Source organism: Antennarius striatus, chromosome 13 (genome assembly GCF_040054535.1).
Source record: "Antennarius striatus isolate MH-2024 chromosome 13, ASM4005453v1, whole genome shotgun sequence".
NCBI lineage: Eukaryota > Metazoa > Chordata > Actinopteri > Lophiiformes > Antennariidae > Antennarius > Antennarius striatus.
Genome location: NC_090788.1, coordinates 6,075,416 through 6,099,077, shown reverse-complemented (window position 1 = coordinate 6,099,077; position 23,662 = coordinate 6,075,416). Strand labels below are relative to the sequence as shown.

The 23,662-nt window shown below is 41.8% G+C and overlaps 1 protein-coding gene across 1 annotated transcript in view; it reads right to left on the bottom strand.

The window, feature by feature from the left end:
• Positions 1 to 824: 824 nt before the first annotated feature.
• The window catches only part of LOC137606735 (LHFPL tetraspan subfamily member 7 protein), a 76,293-nt gene continuing 53,455 nt past the window's right edge, over positions 825 to 23,662 (bottom strand). The window contains exon 3 of the mRNA XM_068332127.1: positions 825 to 1,072. Within this exon, the coding sequence (XP_068188228.1) occupies positions 846 to 1,072 (227 nt within the window). The 3' untranslated portion in view covers positions 825 to 845. The remainder of the gene's footprint in view (positions 1,073 to 23,662) is intronic.

The following is a 23,662-nucleotide window of genomic DNA, read 5'->3' as shown; positions in this document are numbered from 1 at the left end:
TTCTGTGGAACCAAATTTTATCACGATTAACTTCTTATGAGAGTCTCAATGGTTCTCCCAGAAGGTTTGACGTTGAGTCCACTGTCGTTAGCTTTGTGACAGTTAGGAAATCTTAAAAGCTGGACGGTCACATGACTGGAAGGAGCACAGAGAGCAAAAATCCTTCAACATGTCGGAGTTCACTGTTCACTGATTCATTTTGAAACCTCAGACATCATATCTGTTCATTCCAGCCCACGTGGACCGTTCTTTGGCACAAAGCATTGCCACTAGATGTGACTCCTTCATGGTGACTGTTTCCAGTGGCTCTTTCATTGAATCTCATGTCCTTCAGTGACTGAAACATTTGATTGGACGGGTTAGACCCCGACATAACCCTCATGCTCCCCCTCCCGCAGCCAACTACCAGGCTGCTTTGGAATGTTTTGTACATATTGAGTTCTTACACACAAATGAAAGGAAGATAGAAACAAATTTTTGCAAGTACTTCTTTTGTTCATACTAATAATTTACTTCAGCCATGTGCAACAAGGTTTTCAGTCTGAGCATTTTCTGACTGCATCATTGTCCAGACCTAACATAAAGACAATATTAAATTCAAACGGTTGGATTTGAGGGTAAAGATTCAAATCACATAGCACTATTAAAACATAAAGCAATCTGAACTGAGTTAATTATATAACAGATGCAGGAAGACAGTGTTTGCTGTTGAGTCTCAGCTTCAGCTGTCGCTGAGAGGGGCTTCCCAAACAGCATCACCTCTAAAACTGGGATGCAAGTGTCTCGCCATGTCAGCAAGCCCATATTATAAAAAAGTAATGAAAAAAAAATCAGATAGCAATGCACTATAACAGCGTGGGTAAAGGGGTCGGGGACAGCTGCTCCTTTGGTGCATATTTGGCAAAAAATGGCAAGAAGACGGTGAGCATGACTCCAACAATGGCCAGCATGTAGCCCCAACCGATCTGGCAATCGCCGGCGTAGTAGATGTCAGAGTCCCCGCAGAAGGACCTCACCAGCGTAGAGTTCAGGCCGAAGGGGTAGACCAGCAGCCCAGCAGCCATGATGAACACTGCAGAGAAACAGAAGACAGAGGTCAGGAAATAGTTTTTACAACTAAAATGTAGATTTCTTGGATAAAATCCCGCTGTTTTGACACAGGGAAACCAAAACGAAAAATAGGTTTCATTCATAGACCATCTTGGTATGTCCACTTGGGGGCAGTGGAGATTCTGCTGTGGACAGTGAGAATAAAATGAGTGCAGAAGTCCTTCCATTTTCATATCGACTCATGATTTGTCACCTCGAGTTATATAATACATATTTAAAACTAAATTGGGCCTTATATAGTTTTAAAAGTCAAAGAGTGACTTTTAATGTAGCAATAAAAGCTCAGACAGAAAAATGGTACATGTCCTCTCTCGGTCCACTGACACTCCTCATTTTGAGACTCCAGCCCCCCCACCAGCACCACCACCCCCTCTGCTGAGATCAGCTTTCTCAGACTCTACCCTCAGAGCCCATGCAGCCAGAGAGAGGCTCGCTTTTACAAATTGAGTCAAGACTCCCAGTCCGTGCAGCCAAGCAGTTATTGACTGTGCTACAGGCTATCAATTGTGTACTTCCTCATTCTGAGTGTGGGGCTGGATCTCCACTGCAATACCAGGTGTCATAGTTGTTTTAGCTTTGGAGAGTCAGAGTTACTGGAAAAGCTTCAATCTGTGAAAGTGGAAACCCCAGTAGAAAACACAACAAACATGTCTTTTGTTGAGCTGCCTCGATTTGAGTCGATGTCTGTTTTCGTACTCTCAAGAGCAGGTGTTGCACCGTAAGGACGCAACAATGCTTACATGAGAGAACCAATGCAGCTGGGTATTAAATCGATGGTTTTTGGGCAGCACAGGATTGTGTGCAAGGATGAAGAGGTACGAACCTTTCACTGTTCTCAGAGGACTTTGGGATTGACTGTAGAAGTGTGGTTGGTCTAGTCTATTCTCTGAGGAGTTCATTGAGGGTTTGCCTCTCAACCTTGCATATCCAAACTCTTTCCCCAGCCATCCCAGCTCTCAGAGTGACCCCATGTAATATCTGCAAAGGCCCGGCGTCTCAAAGCTCACCGCCTAATGACACTTTAACGACCGTCTTTATCAAACTACCATTGACTTTTGTGGAACAACCACAAAGACACAGGCTCACTTACCTCCTGCTCTCAAGTGATGGCATTTTAAAAAAAACTGTAAACCAGAATGGATAACACAACACGGTATAACTCTCAAATAATCAATACCAAAATGAAATCCGGGCAATATTCTCTAAAAAATATAAGGTAAGCAAGGTGAAGGCTGTATTTTATCGATCGGACCATAAGAGTATGCCAGTCCACTCCAGGTGTCTGGATTAGATAAGCTGGAGCTCGAGATGATTGGATCTCCTACAGCCTCTAATGAGAGAAGAACTGTCAAAATGGTAAAATAAGCTTCATACCCAAAGCTAAGTCGAAAAGAGATCGATTTTATCCTGAGAGGGATGAAAGCAAACCACATGCATCTACAGATGGGTAAAACATCCTGGTGTGTCTCCAGGTCTAGTTCTACTGTATATGTTGAAAATGTGGCTCCAGAGAGTGGGAGCCGCATGAAGTCCAGTAATTGCCTTTGAGCCATTACACATTTGTATCTTAAGCCCACATTAGCTGCTAATAGCATTACACCAAAATTTCCAACCATACTGCTGGCAGTTGCTTTACATTATGGTAAATGAGGACACCTTAACTGTAGTACAATGCAGCTACGATACTGCTTAACGGACGGGATGCATAACATAGAACAATGAGGTCTACGGTCTGAAGCAAACTTTCAATTAATTCAGGAAAAACATGAAGCAGCATCCTGAATTAATTTCAGCAGGGTCTTACATGGCCCAGTGGTTTAATCCAGGGAACACCAGGCAGAGGGATGAAAGAGGCTGACACGAAGAGGCTGAGCAGTGAGACAGAAGCCTAAAAGTACTCATTAAATGTTCAGCCTGATGGGACGGTAAGGGGGTTGCCTTGAAACAGCCTATCAACAGGTAATGACTAGAAAAAGTATGAAAAACACAACAATATTTTGAATATTACTATGAAAAACAAAAATAAATTAAGGCAGCTAAAAGTTTATCTTCAAACACAGAAGAAATGTTAAAATCTTTGTCGGGAGAAAGGAAGGAGACAGAATCAAAGTTATTTTTTCATTGCAGGGAGGGACGTATGACAACTATCTGAGGGAGGATTCAGATGATTCTGTATTTATATTCTGTATATTTTGCTGGATTGGTGGAACTTTATTCTCATTTCCGACTACTAATTTATTTTGTAAGCTATTTGGAAAAAGCCTCATGGCATCAGACAATGAGCTGAGCTGACTTTAGTGATTTTGTTGATTTAGCAAATGTTTTCCTAGCGTCTGATTCAACGCCTCTCGGCAACCCTTTGTGTGCATTTTTTAAAGAGTTGTCCAGAAAAGCTACTATGCAATAAAAATATATTATTTCTTCCATTATTTACCTTCTAATAGACCTAAATACCAACATTCTGATACACAATCCGTTGTTGTTATTTGTAAAAAATATAAGACTGGGAGGAAAGCCTAACTTTTTCCAAAAAGAGGAGAAAAAGCTGCTTTGTGCTTGTTTTCTGTTCACAGTTTCTCCTCACAGTTCTGGTTCTTTCCTCCAGTTGTTGTCTGTTCACATAACAAGGAGGCGTGGCGCTTCCCTGGCTGGAGGCTGACACACACCTTTGTTGTCATCCCTAATTATACTCTCTATATTCGACTGGTCTGTCCTCCACTTCCCTGACAGACACTTACTTCATGTCGGATTACCTGGTCGTGTCTCTGCAGCCTGATCTTCGTCCTAGTTTGCGGATCATCCGTTCTGTTCGGCTACCTCCTGTTATTCATTTTTGCTCACTTGTGTTTTATTTTTTTCTGAGCATTTAAACTGTTTTTTTTTTAAAAGACTGTCATTTTCTGCTTCTTGTGGTCTTTGCCATAGTCGAACCTTAAACTGGGCGCTAATGTGTCCTAGTTTCATTGCAAGATTTACACACCATCCCAAATTCGAGGTCAAAGCCTTTTAATGTGTGTTTATTCACAAATATACAGATCTGACCAATCACTGGTTAACATTGTAGTCTTAAATTACGTTTTCATTTAGTCGCTCTAACAGATTGCATTATTTATCTGCTTCGGGTACCAACGCTGCAGAAGCTTTTCTGTACCCTAATGGAAAGCAAACGCCTTTATGTTTCTTGCTTTATGTACTCACTTCTATGTATGTAGCTAAAGCGCAGGTAATAGAGGAGAGAGGCTAAATTAAATAAAGTAGCATTGTACCGTCATACAAAGACGACATGCAGCTTTTTGCAAGTAAATGAACCAAATTAACCTTGAATTTCATTCTCAGTGGTGTAGCGAGAAATGGAAAGCTGCACCCAGAAATGGCAAAACAGGTTCACAGCAGTAAGGACAATAGAATGAAATTGAATGGGTCTGCGGGGCAGGAAGGTGTGTGATAACCTGGCATCCAAGTGTGACACTGAACCAATTCCATCACAGACCTCTTACACAGAAACCACCAGCTTGGTTTATAACACAAAAAACACATATCGCAAAATCGTTCATGTGTCCCATCACTTCAGCTCCAACACCTGAGTTCAGCTCTAGAAATCTGTTGAGTGGAATCTGCTCCTCAGAAATGCAATCTACTGCAATCCCATAACTTCATACACCTTGTTGGTAACATAGAAATCTCCAGGGTTTTTTTTCTTTCTGCACCTTCATGTTACTACTAACAAAATCAATTCTGTAGGCTTTTGTTACAACACTTCCTCTTCTGCCTTGGATCCATCTATAGTTCCTCCTTGTGCTGACTGTCATAACTATTTTATCAATGGCACGTATTGAATTAACAAAAAGGTGTCTGTTCTCCTCGAATCCCATTTGGACTTGGTCGAATCCACTTCCCTTTGACATAAAGGGACATTAATTACTTAAGAGCACTGATTTTTGTCTCAAAAGATGCCTTTTGAGACAAATATCACTTGTACTGTCTGAACCGTGAGGCACATCCAGAACAGTTGGGTAGCTTGGATTGGTAGAATTATTCTCCTAGTTCTATAGAGAACCTCACAGTGCTTTATAACATCAACAACAGAAAGGCCTGACATTGAAAAACGAGAGGGGGCACTTTACACAATATATGCTCGTGCCCTGCAGAAGCTTGAGAGACCTACAACACATGAGAATAGACTAATGCCCTGCTTATCTTCTATGACCTGCAGGCCAGACAGGCAGTCATGTGGAGACCGCCAGCTCCACCGGGACCAGAGCAGGTAGACGTGTAAATAAAAAAACATGAAGGAGGAAGCAGAGAACCACTGCGGTTCTCGGGGTAGTGCTTGAATCCTCTGTGTCATCGGGGCTCTTTACTTACTCTCACTCCTGAGAGAAACTTCTTATCTGGCTGCTGTCCAAACAGGGACATTATCTGCTGTTACCGTTCACTTCCAACACATGAAAAAGCGCACGCATTAAACCTCGGCCTTACTTTACCGCAAATGTTTGATGTCACATTACCTCGCAGAGAAGATATCAACACAGGAGCGGGTGGAGGGAAAAAACATAATTTTCCCTCTCTGCCAAGGATAATGCCTTCCTTCTTCCAGGTAAACTTGAACGCAAAACAACAAAATGCATCTAATAAATCTTGATTTGCAAATGTGCGCTCGTTTGTTGCGTTGCCGGCCATGTTTGTCATTGATGAAAGCCGGTGACAGGAAACATATGTTCAAAAAAAAGGCGGTGAAATGTTGCTTAATTACGAATGCAGGCCCAAAGCTATACATCATGACAACTGTTCTGCAGCACCACACTCTGCTGCATTCCTGATCAACTTGTTTCCACTTTTCGTTTTCTACAAGCAAGCATTTTCCATGAATAGAGCAGGTGAGCTCATGTAGATAATAATAACCCAGATGTGATCAGGAGAGCTGATGTAAATGAGGTTTTGATTTACAACAACAGCCTGGAGCAGCAGAAACAGCGTGTGACCCACATACAGTCCCATACATTGCAATACGCACAGCCTCATGCAGTTATGCATAGGTGCATATTTGCATTCAGTATATGCATGGCTTGTATGGCTCCTGCAATGAGCAGCAGAGAGGTCCTGGCTCAAGGGCAGGCCAACAAACACATCCTGCGAAATGTGCTTGTACAAATGAAAGTATAACGAGGGTAACAGCAGCACATCTCTTGGAAATTGCGTTTGTATTGGCCACATTCAAGATTCATTTCCATTTCCACCATCATCGATGGGGAATGGAAGTAAATAGTTCCGGTTCCTCGCATGCTTTTTCTTCATAGCAAGCACTGAGGAGAGCGAGGATGAAGAGGAATGTCCAGAACACAGACGTGACGGTGCATTAAATGGTTGCAGATGAAGATGAACCAACAGAAGACAAGTGTTTGAGCATCTCTGACATGAACTGATATCCCCGTATTAAAAAGCAATCATCTTTAAAAAGAAAGTGAAATAAAACACAACACAGTGTGCAGGCTACAACAGATGGTGCACCAGACTCTCTCTGCTGTTGCATATCTAAATACGCCTTGAGTTTTCTCCATTATTTTGACCCCTCGGTGTGTTCAAGGTGAGGAATAGTAGCGTGGAAGATGAAACTTTTTCGGGTTGTCAGGAGTTGATCTGTGCCAGGCATGAATCTTCAGGTAGTCAGCCGGGGCCTGACGGAGCGCGGGCAAACAGCAGGGACTCCATCCTAATGCGATGAGCGCTGCTCTTGTCTGCACACAGTCATGTTGATAATTAAGCTCAGTGCGCCTCTGGGAAATTATGCTAATGACGCTTCTCTGAGTAGCTACATTTCGAGAAATGTTTGGCTTAAGGTGATCACGCACACAGCAGCAGTGGAGACACAACTCCATAATAAATGTTCCTGAAAGAGATTAAGGAGGGGGAGAAACGTGGGCAATGGAGAGGAAGAATCCAGAGAGGGGGAGAAGAGTTTTCAAAGATCCAGCCGAGTGCTGATGGACCTGCGCTGTGTTTGAGACGTCATTTCAATAGAAAGAATATTTCCAAATGGACATAAATTTACTGATAGATTGATAGATACTTTAATGATCCTAGACAGGAAAATTCAAAATACTTTTATCAATGGCGGACAAAATGAGATTTAAACAACCAATATCCCTTGATGTAGCTGCTAAACTTCAATAAAGGTGGAAGTAACAGATAACAATGACTGTCATTACTCATGCTACTCATGCTAATTGTGTATATTATGCATGATCCAAATTATTATTTGATTATTTCATAGAATGATAATCAAATTTTTGAAAGTATTTTTTCCACCTACTTGCAGATGCAGACATGCAATAGATGTATTAATATTCCATAACCGTAAATCCCTAAAGATTCTGATGACATTTGAGGATCGAACGGTTTTAAGATTTTCTGTTCGGTAAGGCCCGCCTCTGACCAGTCAGATAGCCAATCACATTTGGTATAGCCAACCAGGGGATCAGATAGCAACAGTGTTTTCTGCTTCTCCAGGCCTCACCTCAGTTCATGAAGCTTCATTTAAACCAAAGGTGAGTAAATAATAATGTCACACCTCCTTGTGGAGACTATTTTCAGTCAAAAAAAATATTCACTGCTGTCAATGAGGTGAAAATCTGTTGACCTTGAGCGCCGTTCAAAAAAGAATAAAAGAGTGAGAGAGAATATAGGAATAGAGCGAATGAGAAAGCTGATGAGGAAATAAAATACAGGGAGTTGGGAGAGATTAGCGAGGCAATAAAATACCCTCTGCTATCTTTAGAGCGGGCCAGCCCATGGACTGGTCAATCAGAGCTCGGTAATAGGTCTGTTTATCACTGGGTCATTCAGGCTGCTCTAAGCTCAGGACTGCATAAGCGATCAAGAGTGCCTTTGGTTGTGTAAATGTTTTGTTTAGATCCAAAGACTCTTGATCTGTTTGCATTTTTTGATTTTCACCAATTCTATCAAGTAAAGAAGTGAAGCTTTAACAATTCCCTGCGTCGCACTGCAGCAAAAAAAGACAATGATAAGAACCAAACATTACCGATGAATAAATCTGCAGTAACAGTCTGAGAACATATTTCCAATTCTGTAGAGATGACTTATTAAAAAAAGTGAGAAAATATTAATGTTCTCTATGTTAATAAAAGTTTTAAAATAAGGTGGATATCAATCTGTTAGATGTGAAACTGTCTGGTTAGCTTAGCAGATAATAGCCTGGTGATATAATTTCATGTATACTGTACACATAGCTGCATTAGCATTCAGTTAATTGGATGATATTCCAGCAGCCTCCAAGCAAAAACCACTTCAGAGTGTCTCTGAGGTCCCGGCACATGCTGAGCCATCTGAACCCCTGCTTACCACACTGAATCTCCATTCTGGGAGCACTCTACTGATGACACATGGATCTCACTCGTTCCATCCAATCTATCATCTTAATTACTTCCATTTCCATAACGGCATTTATTTTCTTAAAGCAGCAAATCACTTTACCGCCGCAGACGAATCGCAATGTCCTTGACTTACTCATCCCTTTGGAGGCATCCCGGGTAACCTCACCGAACCGGATCTGTTGCACGGATCATCCAATCCCCCCATGAACAGGAGATAAAGTACCTCACATGCATGAATGGAAAAATATTGAATGCATCAGTCAGCTGTGAGGATGATATGTTGTGTGAGGAAACAGTCAATAAGAACACAATGGCTTATCTGATGGAGCCGTTTCTGTACTACATGTACAGAAATGGCTGCAAAATGGGACATCTGTTCGTACATGCATGCGTGTGTGTGTGTGTGTGTGTGTGTGTGTGTGTGTGTGTGTGTGTGTGTGTGTGCATGAGTGTGTGTGCATGAGTGTGTGTGCATGCATGTGACTTTAGCTCTCTGATTGTGCTGACAACCTTTGGCCCCGAGGCTAAAACTTTAAGCAAGACATCTCCTGGGTTCAGTCGCTGCCTGAGGTCTAACAGGGAAAGTCAGCCATGGAAGAGAGAACAACCAGCATACTGGGAGGAACCCTGTTCACCCAGCTGTGCTGTGTCTTCACATGTCTCTCCTGTGTGACATACAGACAGTCAGAGGAATGGCAGAGCAGAAGGTGCCACACGTACTACGACAGAAACTTTCATTTCATGTCTTGATGGAAACGAAAGTGACTAAACGAAGACGGGTTTCAATTTAATGGGCTGCTTTCTCCTGGGATAACCTAGAGTCAACTTAATAGAATTATAGGGAGGCATAGAATGGACAGTAATGAACACAATACCTGCACAAAGACTTGCAAAGTCAATACAAAGACTGAAATAACAACTAAAGAGGAATAAAACTAACTCTGAGCAAAGAAGCCATGTCATTTTATTAGCTGTCGTCTCTTTAGCCACAGTTAAACAGTTTTCTTTGGGGGTTTAATATGCAGCTACTGATGAGTCATCATTATTTTATTATATAGCATTATACTGTATAAGGAAAGAAGTTTTGGTACATTAAAAATTTGTAAAATAATAAATGAAAAATGACATTAGAATATGAAAACTTTCAAAGATGGTGGGTGACGGGTGCGTTCAGGAGCTCAATGCCTTTAGTCGAGGCGTATGGAAGTGCAGCCAAGGGTGAACAGACCATGGCTGGGGAGTGAGACATCTTTTAGCACCCCAGATATCACATCGGTGACACTCATTAAAGGGGGAAAGATGAGGTTGTTTTCAGTTCCATCCATTACAGCCCCCTGTTACTCATTTCATGTCAAATTTAACGAGAACTCGATATTGGAGTTTTGCTTTTAAATTTAATTTCTCACCCAACCACTTTGTCCCAGCTGGACCAACCCCCCCCCCCAAAAAAAAGTTTCTAGACCCACCCAAACATGCAAAAAACCAAAAAAAACCTAAAAGAAAACACGGACAATGTAGAGATCTCATTGAATAAATATACATAAATACAATAAACACACCATTTATTTGATATAGTGTACTTGAACTTATAACCTCCCGCAGAACGCCACAGGTATAATGAAAGGTGCAAAATGCATGAATTCATGAGCTGGACGAAAAACAGGGTGCTTATTTTCCAACTGACTGCCGTGCATTTTTCAAACAGCGGAGTGTATTTTGAATGGCTTTCCACTCTCCTGAGGTGGTAGAGTTCACTCAGCATATAGACAACCTCCTAACTCATATGTGAAAAACATTCCTGCTGGAATTCACCTCTGTTGTATGGATTAAATTTGCATCTGTAGACAGTTATAAAAGTGTAGCCGGAGTCAAGCAGTGTTGTTTCTAAAGGAGGTGCAGAGAGAGAAAGTGGATCAGTATGAATGTGATATAGCAGACAAAAGAAGATCAGGAGCCCTGCACCTGGGCGCAGTAACTATATACAGTATGAGCTCCCATTAATCAGAGAGAGAGTGTGTGTGTGTGTGTGTGTGTGTGTGTGCGTGTGTGTGTGTTGTCTGTGTAGTCTGCACAGAGAGCGTCTGAAAATAATAAATGAATGTCTGTGTTTATGAAACTCGATCTCTATCTGTTTGTGTTTGTATTTCTCTCCTGACGGTGTTGAATCGGGGAAGAAGAAACAGACAGCGTGATGTACCGTGTTGAGTCACAGCATCATTTATTTGCAAGAAAAAAAGAACCAGATTTTTAAAAAATATATATTTCAACACAGTTCTGCACCATTTCAGACAATATTAGGAGGATTTAAAGTGATGAAAAACACTGTGCAGAGTGATAAAATATACTTCTGCTTATTTTTTATGATAAAAAGCCCACTCCTCTGGTGAATCAGTGTGTGTAGATTTACCAAGTGAAGTCTTATAAAATGCTTTAAAATATTATAAATATAAATATGTTCATAACAAGTATACGACTTAAGTTTCAAAGCAAGATGCCTACGTTCTGGAGTTCTCCTGTTATGATACACACCTAGAGTCTTATTATCTGACAATATATGGAAACTTCTGTGTGTGTGTGTGTGTAATTGGTAGGGGGGGACGCAACATAATGAATCCCTACAGGAAACACTGCACCCCGCTTGGCTGCTGTAATGAAGCTCTGCCCTGCTGTCGCTCCCTGACCCTCTGGCATTAAGGAAAAATGGAAACCATTACCTTCAGCCTTTAACTCAACAGCCTACCAAGTGGGGGTGGGGGTGGGGGTGGGTGTTTGTGGGGTGTGTGAACGGAAACGACCCCACGGTAAAGATGGGTCCCATCAGGGGATCCGTACTAAACAGGACTCCTACTGCAAATGAAGAATAGGTCCGTCATAATAAAGTGAAGTCACACGCCTCAGCGTGAAGAATGCATCTTAACAACCAGTTTTAGTCGACACGAGCTGAATTTCACACATGTGCACACGGCAGATGTAGAAAACAGGTTGTTGTTTTTTTAAAGGAAGATTGGATGTTCACTTTCAGACACATTCCAGTGCGACAAGAGATTTTAACAGCTTGTATTTGTGCGTATCAGCGCTCCCCTGGTGATCTAATCCTCGCTTGAATGCATCTTATTAGGAGTGGAGTGTCACTGTGTGTTGTGGGTTTTCGACAGACTAAACAGACTGGTCGTGAACAGAATGGTTTTCATGTGTGTTTGTCTGGGCCTGCGGTTTTTTTTGGTGTTTTTTTTTTATGCGGTCCATTTTATCACATTTCCAGTAAATTTAAATAGAAATTGTTTTTAAGAGTGTAGAAATCCATGGGACCCCAAGGGAACAACAACAACAAAAGGCTGCCACTGTTTTAATTTACTCTATCTTTTTTTTTCCAGGCTTCCTCTCTGAGGGGAAGTCACTTATGGCGATTCCACCCTCCCCTCCGCTGCTGGAGATAATTTTTTTGAGCCGGATCTCTGGGATCACCTTCATTACAAGAGATGGAACACCACAGCAGCCGACCATGGACGAACACTTTGGATAAGAAAGGCTCCATTCCTTCTGGCTCATCTTTTTCTTTCTTTATCTTTTTATTAATCTCCCCTTTCCTTCCTTCCTCTCTCTCTCTCTGTTTCCACTGTTTTGAAGGACTGCTGTGGATTAAGGAGCAGAAATGAAATAAAATGCCATAAATTGAAATATATATTCATAATTATGCTTTCATTAGTGTATGATATGTTCTCTCATGGAGGCTGCCGTTGCCATACTGCCATGTTTCTACAGCAGTGCACCACCGATACAAGGTGGAGGATTAATGGCCATAACAAACCGAACACTGGCTCTTAGAAAGGCATTCTTCATGCTTTCAGCCGCTGACATGGAGGAGAATTAGGTGAGAAGTGTTTAGTAGGTTTTAATCTGCAACCACGCAGGCTTCAAGCCGCTACATTTTACACGCTGGACCTTCAAACGCTGACTGACAGAAAAGGGAACTGGTTAGGTGAATAATAGGTAATTAGAAATTATGATGTTTTGGTCTAGGCTGCACACAGCTCAGTTAAATATCTTAAATATCCCCAAGCATTAGCATCACACTAAAATGCTGAAGTATTAGACAGGTTTCAGACTGATGCTAATATGAGAGATGTGCACATGCAGGAGGAGGAAAGAATGATTGACTGGGCACTTATGGGTAAAATAAATATCCCATTAAATAACAAAAGTGGTGGGTTCACAATGATTAGTCTCAAGGTAACCTTGTTATCTCAGAGTGTGAAGTTAGCCATCAGGTGGTGGGTGAAGAACAAACTATAATCTTAAGTTAACACAGGTCAGGGGTCACTGAAGGAATAATAACTACAACAACAATAATCACAAAAATAACAACAACAATAATCACAATAATAATTCACATCTCTGGTGCCTGCTCTAATTTTCACATCCAGCCAATAGGAAAGTAGCACACCATTATGAGCCAATCGTCTTGTTGCTATCTCTTTGAATAATTCTCTCCATTCTTCCAGCTCTGTCATTCTGATGTTCTGTGCTCCTTCGACCTGCTAATCATCACCTCTGAGCTTCCACTGACTCCTCAGTCCATCAGCCACCACCACCACCACCACCCAGAGAGGCGTTCAACCACAATCCCCCAACCAACTCAACAATTATATTTACATCATTCAGTTGCCTCGAACAAAACTGCAGTAGTTTCACACTGTTTGTGCTGATGTTTCAGTTTTTATGCTAACCTACTACTGAAATATAACATTCAGGAGATCTTGAAGTCATATGAATCATGTTTCAAGGAATTTTGCTTTCTTTATAAGCTTAAATTGAAAATGTGCATAAAAATTGTTGGATGTAAACCCATATTTTGTGTTTTATACACCCACTTTAGGTTCTATTTTTCATCTTTTTACATAGAACATAATAGAAACATAGCTGTCAGAGTGCTGAAATGATTGATTAGAAACTTGCATATAATTTTAATGAGCTTCATGAGTTTAATGAGCTTTTCCTCCGAAAACACACACACACACACACACACACACACACACACACACACACACACACACACACACACACACACAAATAGTCATTTCTTGAAGCACTTTCTACGCTATTGGAGAAAAAACTGACAGTTCCCCTCAACATCACCTCATGTCATCTGATGGGACTTCTGAAGCTTACTTTTCAAAGCGAGAAGACTCATCTTGCTCTTGAATAACATGTCTTTTCTTAAATCTGAGGAGACAATTAGAAAACTACTATGAGCCCTCTCAGTGCTGATAAATGGCTTCCTTCTCTCTTTCAATCGATCACATGCTTTCAGATCTGTAAATGAAGCCTGAGGTAACAAGGATGGCCAAGGAGGTAATCAAGAAGACCACCGAGGCACAAGGGAGAGGACCGCTAATGTGGTGAAAGCATTTCCTAGGTTACAGCAGCCCTTGTGAAAGCAGTCAGAGTGGTCCCTGACACAGACAGCGGTCAGGGTCAGAGGGTGACCTCAGTTCATTCATGCGTGAATCTGGGGTTTGATCACACATTTATGTTTTACCCTCGGGGCATCGATCAAGGAAAAGTTGACAGCTGAAAAGAAAATATAGAAAATCCTAATTCTCAAGTAAGTAAAAAAGAAATGATCCTGTAAGTGTTGGATATCACAGTGAATATTTTCTATGGATGTTGCAGTACCTATTAACAACACCTGCACAGAAACTGTATCAGATCTTTACTATTTCTGATTATTTTTATTGTTTTATGATCAACAGCAGCAACAACGGTGGATTTATTTGTTCTGCAGTTTACCATGATTTTTATCAAGTTGCAGTGATCTTGATGCACTGACAGCTGGGATGAACTCACCGTCAAAGGATGGGAGCAGGGGATAATGAATAGCTGTAAAAACAAGTATCATGGTTTCATCATTTGCAGAAGGATGTTTGCTGTGCAGTAAAAGGGGATAAAAGGTTTTCAGGGATACAAAGAATTAGAGTTATTATGCAAGCTTCAACTATTTTATTTGTCGTTATTTTAGTTTTATTTGGCCTTCGTTGTTTTTTCAACGCGGTAGGAATAAAACCTTAATAACCTCCACCGTCGTGACACACAAGCTCCCCATGCTTTTACAAGCGTATCTGGAGAGCGCAGTAATGCAATTTTTTTCAGTTTGTACCTCCACTTGTTCAGATCAGCCACAATGCGGTTTGCCTGGAGGAGAGGGTTTCATCACCATCGCCCTGGATCAGGCAGAGGTGGAACGGGCGGGTGGAGGGGGAAGGTCACAGGGAACCCAACACATCAGTCTGGCAGCAAAAGATCATATTAAGAGCTCAATGTGCCAAAGCTAAATCCTGTTTTCTTACAAACGTTGGTCTTTGCTGGTTGGTATTTTTTGATATTGAGTGCAGATTCAGGCTGCTCACCCCCGGCGTCTGCCACTCTGAAAATGTGAGGTGGTTGCACACAGGAGAGCAGCTATTAAGTGCTATCAAAGAATCGTAACCCAAAGATGACAGCGTAAATACAGCCTTTATCTCACACTGAAGCTGAAGCTGAATGTGTTTGTGAAGGCAAAGAGTCGTCTCTTGATTTTCAAAAAGCTTCTCCTTCAGAGTTTTCAACAACAACATGCAAACTCCACACATAAAGGTTGGTTGAAGCTCAACATGAGTGCTTCTCCTGTTGAGCTTCAATGCTAAATTATAAATGTGAGCAGTAAGCAAAATATTCCGGTTGTCAACACGATCAAAAGAAGTTTTACACATCAGCGCTTATTTTAAACCCAAAGAGAAGAGCAGAGTTTGTCACACTATCTGTGAGAGGATGAATAGGTAGACAACAAACCCAGGTGTAAAACTGACTGGTCACGCTTTAATCACAAAGCATAGTCCTTGTTATTAAGGCTTTAAATCTGCTTTTATCTCCCCTTTGTGCACAAACTGTGTCTCATCCCAAAAGTATCTGACGTATGTCTGGAAAACCCCTCAGACTCAGAACCGCGACAAGACAAAAACAAGAAAAAGTCTCTGAAGTTACAGGTTACACAAATGTACATCAACACACACACACACACACACACACACACACACACACACACACACACACACACACACACACACACACACACACACACACACACACACACACACACACATACACACACATACAAAACCTCAAACAGTCAGACTGCTAGGTTCACTTGTCTCTGATTATCATGATAACCAGATCGCTCATCCGCTACACAAAGACTGCTTAACATTTTCAGTGGCTATTCTATTAACAGCTTAATCACTAAGCAACAGCAGGAAAAATGTCCCCCATTTCATAACACACACACACATACACACACACACACACACACATGCTGTCCATTTGATTGTAACACTGCTGTATCTAATTTAGAGGGTGTTGACAGACATCATTTTAATGACCGCGAGACTGGGCAAAGCGTTCAGCATCTACAAGGCCTCCATGGTGTCACATGAAATGCAGTCAAATGAACGTCTATTCATAATAAGATGGGGGGGTATTGTTATTATCACGCCATTAAACTCACCGGCTATCAATAACAAACATATGCAGATTGTATTAAGGCTAGAAAAATACAAAGAATTTACGGGGAGACGCTGGAAAACCAGGGCACGTCGTCTGCCCATCCTCAGCATAACGCCGCAGCACACTGGGAGTACTGAGTAGCATGTAATGAGAATAACCGTGCAGCTTTAGTCATGAAATGCCTAATTAGCCATTAGCATGCACTAAAAAGCAGCTACGAGACCATCGCTGTCTCTCCTCCACAATCCCCCACTGAGCTGATACAATAAAGCCCGGGCCCGGAGGATCCTCGGTGGGGTGAGAGCAGTCAGCCTATCAGATGTCTCCCTCCACGGCTCAGGTCCCAGCAATGAGACCGCGATAAGGTTTCTCCTTTATTAGCTCTGGTCCAGCACGCCCACACAAACTGCAGCCTCCTGTTCCTCTAATTTGGAGGGTTAATTAGAATTAATCTGTCTTTTGTTTACAAGAATACAGCCATATGTAGACAAGATTGTGCTCATCAACATTTTGTATATACAAAGATATAGATTACACTGATTATCAACTGCTGGTGCACACTCTCTGTTTTAATGTAGATTGTCTTCCCTGTCATTGGCAATTTTCCTCTCTTTCTGTTTTTGCAAAAAATGAAACAGCTCGATGCGGCGCCCGTCTCGGCTAATGAAAGGTGACGCATGCACAGAAAAGAATCTTTTTAATTAGAAAAGACAACACAGATCTACTATTGACTAGTTATACCTCTATCCCAATTGAAACTTTCTCCTTCCTCTTTTCTCTTGTCTTTTTCTCTTTTCTTCTTGCCACATGCGCAGAGAGGTCAGAGGTCAGACTTAGATGCACCAAGGACACCCGCCCGGCAAATGTCAGGTTGAATCCATCTGATTTAGGGGACGGTACATCTCTCAGCTCCCTGTTGCACCCCTCTGCCCCCCCAACACTTCAACCGGTGTGTAGATTTACGCGGAATACATTTACATTCATCAGCACTGACATTTGCGGTTGTGGTGAATTGACGTGGTGTTTGTCTTGCGCTGTGTGATTAGTTTATTGATGTCCGACTTTGAAATGCAACGAACGTGTGTTTAGTCCGTAATAACAGTGTATTTTCAAAGAAGCAGAATCACACACAGAGATGATGCTGCGCTGATGCATCGCAGGTGAAAGACCCCTGTCAGCACCGCCATTGATTGAACGGCGAAGGCAAACTGAATATGTAGGAGTGCACTCACAGCTCTGGACAGCAGAGCGTGATGAATGTGTGAACGAAATACCACCATAAAACCATCATTAAAGTCTCGACTGAAGCCAGCGACTGTGAATGACCCGTCCGTAATTGCCAGGATGGCGTTACATTCGATGTTCCCTCATTTCCCAGGGTTCTCTTGGGTCAGTTGTTTTAACTCTGCGGCAAAGTTTTATCTCTCTCCTCTGACAATTAAAATAATTGCACAAACATTCTGGATAAATGCAGAAGGCATACGTCTCTAACGTACATCCACCCCAGGTGGATGCAGCCGACTCAGTCTCCACGGCGCCAAATAAAGATGAATTTATTTAGTGTTGATAGACTCAATAAGCATCTAATTCATTAGATGTGAACTTGGAGCAGAATCGAGGTGAAGCTCTCATGAAAGTTCACCCAGGAAGACGAAACCTCCCTAAACTGAATTCACATCTCAGGTCATTCTGTTATTCACACTGAGAGCCACATCCTCAAAGGGCCAGATGTAACTAATAAATGTAACTAAATGTAACTCAATGCAATCTAAAATAAATGTACTAATCCTTAATCCTGAATAACTGAATTTATTATTATCCAAGTTACAAGCATTACACATACAGTATGTCCTGTATGTTTCTCTGTTATAACATGAATCCTTTTAATTTGTCAGGTTATTAAACCCACAGAACTCCATCAATCAAGGATCAAACTATCCAAGAGAATAAAGAAAAATAACATCAAACACAAGTTAGAACATTAACTTTGTTTTTTTCTCAAAGTTAAAATAGCCTTAATTTCTGCATTGTGGGAAATGTGGTTTTTGGTCAAAGCACACTTGACCTATTTATTTTTGGACACTCTTTTTTTTGGTGTGGACTTTTTATGCTCTCGTGGACCACATAAAATAATGTGGCGGGCCACATTTGGCCCCTGGGCCTTAAATTTGACACATGTGGTTTAAAGGATTGTGGACCGACTGTAAGGTGATCAGGAACATCTAAAATGCACTATTTACATGATAAAATCATCCAAGAGACGGCTAAAAATATGCATGATTTGCTATAATTAGAACACAGATTAAAACAAAAGTTATGCCCTCTACAATGTTGTTGCTCATTGAATCAGGACGGGCTCATAATCTGTGTTCGGATCCCAGACTTATGCTTAAAAGCTTCCATGGGCAACAAATTCCCAAACCTTTGCTGTGTCCAACTCTAAAAATGTCCCCAAAATGCACAAGCATGAAGCTCACATTACACCCCCTCACTAAGTCAATATGACCAGAATGCCCACTATGAGCCAAAGCATGTCTTTGCTTCCATCCCCAGCATCAGTGCCCATCCACATCTCTTGCCCAGCCTGAACCACCCCATGCACCATCTGCCTTGGCAGTCTGCTGCACCGCACCGGGCCAGACTGTTGCCCCAATAAGGGGTGGGTCGTGATGGTGGGGGTGCTCCAGATGCTCTTCAATCCAGCTGCAGCCTGTTGGCAATATGATGGCATCCCTGTTGGATTAATGACCCCCGCCCCTCCCCCTCTCCTCGTTCCTTGGGCTGCTGTCCCATTGTCTGTATGGAGCCTGCCAAGCCCATTATCCATGCACAGTTTAAGTCAAAATGCCACACGCTCACTAACTGATCGATGGGGTCTTAAACAGCGGGGAGCCATTTAAACAGGGAAGTGGGGGGGGGGGGTTGTGTGTGTTTGCATGCGTGTGACACTTTCCCTCCAACCTATGCTCCCATGACCATCTCGTCTTTCCCAGTCTGTACGTATGGATTTCGGTGGCTGGCCTGTGGGCCAGACTCCAACGATTACACACAGCCGACCAATCATGCTGACAGACAACTGGGTCGAGAACAAACACACCTTGACTTTTAATGGCGTCGTCGGCTGCGCTCATGTTCGAGTGGAAAGCTGAGAAGAGATAGTAAAATCCTGCAACCAACAAATGCTGACTCTGTAAAGCGAGCTGCCGTAACCTTGTATATTTGCATTGAGGTACATACAAATGAAAGCACACAAACAGTGCTTTTACACTCCAGTCTAAGCTTTTCCTTTGTTTTCCCCATGTCCTGCATGTACATCTGCTCTACTGGTGGGTTGAGTAACAGCTTAGGAATACTGGGGGAGGAAATGCAAATGACCTTGTCTCATCTTGAAGCAAACACTGGGAAATTAAATTAAGGTACCTTGTGACTTTGAAAGTGCTGTTCCCTCAGTCTTGTTGATTATAAGTGTGTGTATTAATGTGTTTGTCTGCTTGTGTGGCCAACCTGCGAGGGATTTCTGTATTTCTGTACATGTTTTTCAGTTTGGTTTTACTTCTTTAAACCAAACCAAATATGCTCTGAGTGTTTTGCGGTGCAGGGCTTTGTGTGACGCTGACCACTTTCTGTTGTGTATCTTGTGTATTGGTGCACTCTTGTGAAAGCAGCTCTTTGTCTGGTCTGCTCCGTCACAACCGCTAATAGGAATTCACAGTCGTTAATAATTCACACTGAGGTAGGCAGCTACAGTTCACTGTCAACAACACAAGCTCCTACTGAAATCCCATTAGCTGCCAATGAATTATTACCATATTACCCAGCCTTCATGTACAAAACACACCAATAGCACATATGAACATGTATCACACATACTCACAATATTCCCAATGGCCCAACAATAAGCTAGACAGACCCGACAGTCTGGACAGATCTGAGAAGGTGTTACAGAGACCCTGTTGGCCTTTGGGATGGGGTGCTAACGCCCAGGACATCATCATAACGGAGGTTATATGAGCTGCATATGGAATGATGTTTGGTCAAACCAACAGTTGTTTCTCACTGGAACCATTTCTTATTCGTTCCTCACCATTCCCATCAGATGTAATGTCCGAGACTTGCTTGCCCTGCTTTTGTCTTTTGCCACCAATTTGTGTATTGGAGGTGAGGAGCAACAGAACGGCGATTGGTATCCTGCATTTTCATCGTATATATATTTGACTTTATCTCACACATATTGAACGGCTGATTTAAGTTTAATGAATAGTTGAATAATTTAATATCATTTTATTTGACTGTTGAAATTGAACGCTATTATCAATCCCTTCAATATTTATAAATCCATTTTCTCCTGTTATTGTGACCCTAATGCAAAACTGCATCAGACCCCAACCTTAACCTTAATCCCAATCCTTCAGAATGGGGTCTGCTGTCCACTGGTATCACAGGGTTAGCCTACACCCTTTAGCAATTTCTCCAACATCTTTTCAGCTGCATATTTATGACACCCTCATCAAAATAAACCAAGGAACCCAAACCCCCTAGAACTTAAAATCACATTACTGTCGTTATTAGTTCAAATGTTTTTTCACCAAAGTCAATCCAAAATCAATCTTCTTCAAGGTTCACCCCCAAACTGAGTTTGTCCATTTCACATTGCCCACCTTCCAAACGAGTTTCAACGTAATTGTCAAACAGAGTCTTAAGAGCCCCTGCAATGATAAAAGAGTGGAAGAAATTTCACAATCACATGCTCATTTTCCACCAGTCCACAGTCATCCATTACAAAGTTCACAGAAAATCTGTCTGCTAGCTTTTCTTGGTGGAGGTAAAAAGACATCCAGTTGTTGAGTGTGTGTGTGTGTGAGACATGAAAAAGAAAAATAACAGGTAAACCTTGAGATATGGTTTTATGTTTCCATATATCTCTGTGTATGAAAAATTACCAGCTCAGATATATAAATGAAAAATCAAAAAGAAATCTTTATTATCAGTCGTTTTGGGAGAGATTCGTCCACACTCATTTAAACCAGGAAATTGTGTATTACACTTCCTGATATTACAACAAGTCCCATGATAAGAGATGAACAATAAAATGCCATATATTACTCTAAATCCCCTGCGCTGTGGAATATTATTTTATTTTAGGAGACAAAGCCTTTCAGCTACATTTCAACATGTCGCTTCAGCAACCAGGAGGGAGTGGCTCTTTGTCTGCCTGCCTACATTCAGCTCGCTGTTACACTTAACACACAGTCACACACTGAAAGACCGTCGACACTCACTACCCATCAGTGGCTGAGATTATACTTTTCATCAGCAGCGGTGTGAGGCTGATTTGAAAGCTGTGTGGGTTCCTGTTATCAAACATGTAACGGTGTGGATGGCCTGGTTACTCATGTGGAAAACAGGAAGTGTTTAGGGATCTCTTCATTCTCCCGTCTGATTTCTTTAAGGCAGATTAAAATACTTAAAACCACAAACTGGAGGTGTACAGCACCTTTTCATCGTCAGCAATTGCTAACAGGGAAATAGTAACTGAAATTGAATATGTTTTATAAAGTAAGCATCAGCTTCAGGAGGTAAAAGATTCACCTTAATACTGTCCATTTACTGTCAATGACGCTTCAGATTATGATGGAGCAGAAGTGGAGTAGATAATGGTCTACCTGGAAACACAGCAAATCTATTAATATTTTCATTCACGCTTTTCTTTTGTGTCCAGCTGACCCTCAAGGTCACACACACAGTTTCCATAATTACACCTGGAAGCAAATATAGTCAGCAAAATGTACTACTCATCAGCTGTTTGTAGCAACCAGTGCACACAAGACCAGTTTAAATCATTCAATGTCACACATTTTAAATGTTTTTTCCACATTAAATTCTGCATTTACAGACGACCGCACTCTCGAAATGATTCAGTCCCCTGAATAAAATATCATCTTTCATAAGAGCAGATATTTTCAAATCATGACGTTAAAGCACCATGCCTGCATTCACTGTCGTACTCCAGGCATGTGTTTATTTAAGGGCTGCATTTTCTACAAAATGTTCACCACCGCTTATCCAAAAAGCACAAAATAAGTCGGCTCCAGATTTGTCTGAGATGCATAAGTTTTGAATGGTGTTCTGCGGAGAAATAGAAAGAACACCCTACCTACAAGTGAAGCAGGGTGGCGGTGGTGCATGGCTTCAGAGCTAGTTTGCCTAATCACTGGAAACCAGCGGTATGCAGAGGGTCAGATGGATTCCGTCCAGCCACTTGACTTGTACAACGCTTGTAATATTTGTTTAAATGAGCTCTTAAAAACTGTTCCTGTGTGATCTGATGATGGTAAACAGTTGATAAAATGTGCCAGTAAACCGTACAAACCACGGTGGTTCCACCTGTACACTTCATCCACTGGACGAGATCATCTTGCAGAGCCAAACTGGTTTGGAAAACCTCATTCCAGCCTCAGGTGTACGGATCAAGCAGACTCCAAAGAGTAAATGCTTTATACGTGCACACAGGCCTTAAAAAGCAGCATTAAGGTTTATTATACTTTTACAACCTTCACTAAATGAACACACTCTGGTTATATGATGCTTGAAATGCGGCGATCCTGCCAACCCAAGCCGTCGTTAAACAGAATCGCTGGACCTGCCAGGTAGCCGGAGGGTTTTTTGGTGACCCGGTCATAGCACAACCTTTTCCTTTCTGATATGATTCACCAATCTCTCTGCACATGTCCTGGGGCTGTTGGGCATATGTCACTATTGCTTACTTGTTTTGAAAAATTTCACTTTATTTAAACCAAACACATTAGTTTGGTGGGAGCCGCTGCCCTCCACCGTCGGGCGGCTGCAGGAGAACATTAGCGAACGTCTTTATTAGTGCCATTAGGCCACGAGGCGTGTTTTTCATATGCAGGCCGTGTTAATGTGAGGTTAGATTGATGATGATGATGATGATGATGTGTGGAGAACTTGCATCTGATTTGCACAGGCTGACAATAAGGGCTTCATTTCCATAATGAATCCTCAGCGCCGCTGTGATGAGCTGTTGACAGAGGAGAAAACAACAAGTGTCTTGCCTTCCACAGATAAATAATGGGATTGAGGAAAATGAGCCACGCTAGTAAATTACCCCATCAGCGTTCGAGTTTTATTTTTTTCTTCTTTTCTTAGCTTTATAGTTCAACAAATAGAAGCAAAGCTAACAGAATCTTTAAGGCTACTGCTTAGAGCCATGACTATCAAGCCAACAGCTTTCTGTCAAAGACGACAAAGCCTCGCCTCTCTTCCACACACATCCCTGCTCCGATCAGCCTACCTTCTAGCTTTATTGCCAGAGAGCGACTCTGGCTAGAATGAGATCCCCGCACAGCTTAACATCTGGGCGCTTTGCTGCCGATGCCCTCATAAATAAAAGATAACTCCTGCCTACCGCGCACAGTCGCATTGGCATAAATCATGTATATGGATTTTCAGTTGGCTTTCACTCTCTTTCTCTTACAGTCTCAACCCCCCTCCTATATTCCGTCCCCCTTTTTATCGTAATTATTCCTCATTTCCTTCTGTTTCTCTATGATTTTATGATGCAGCATGAGGTCAACAAGACAAAAGAAGATGGCAGGTAATTA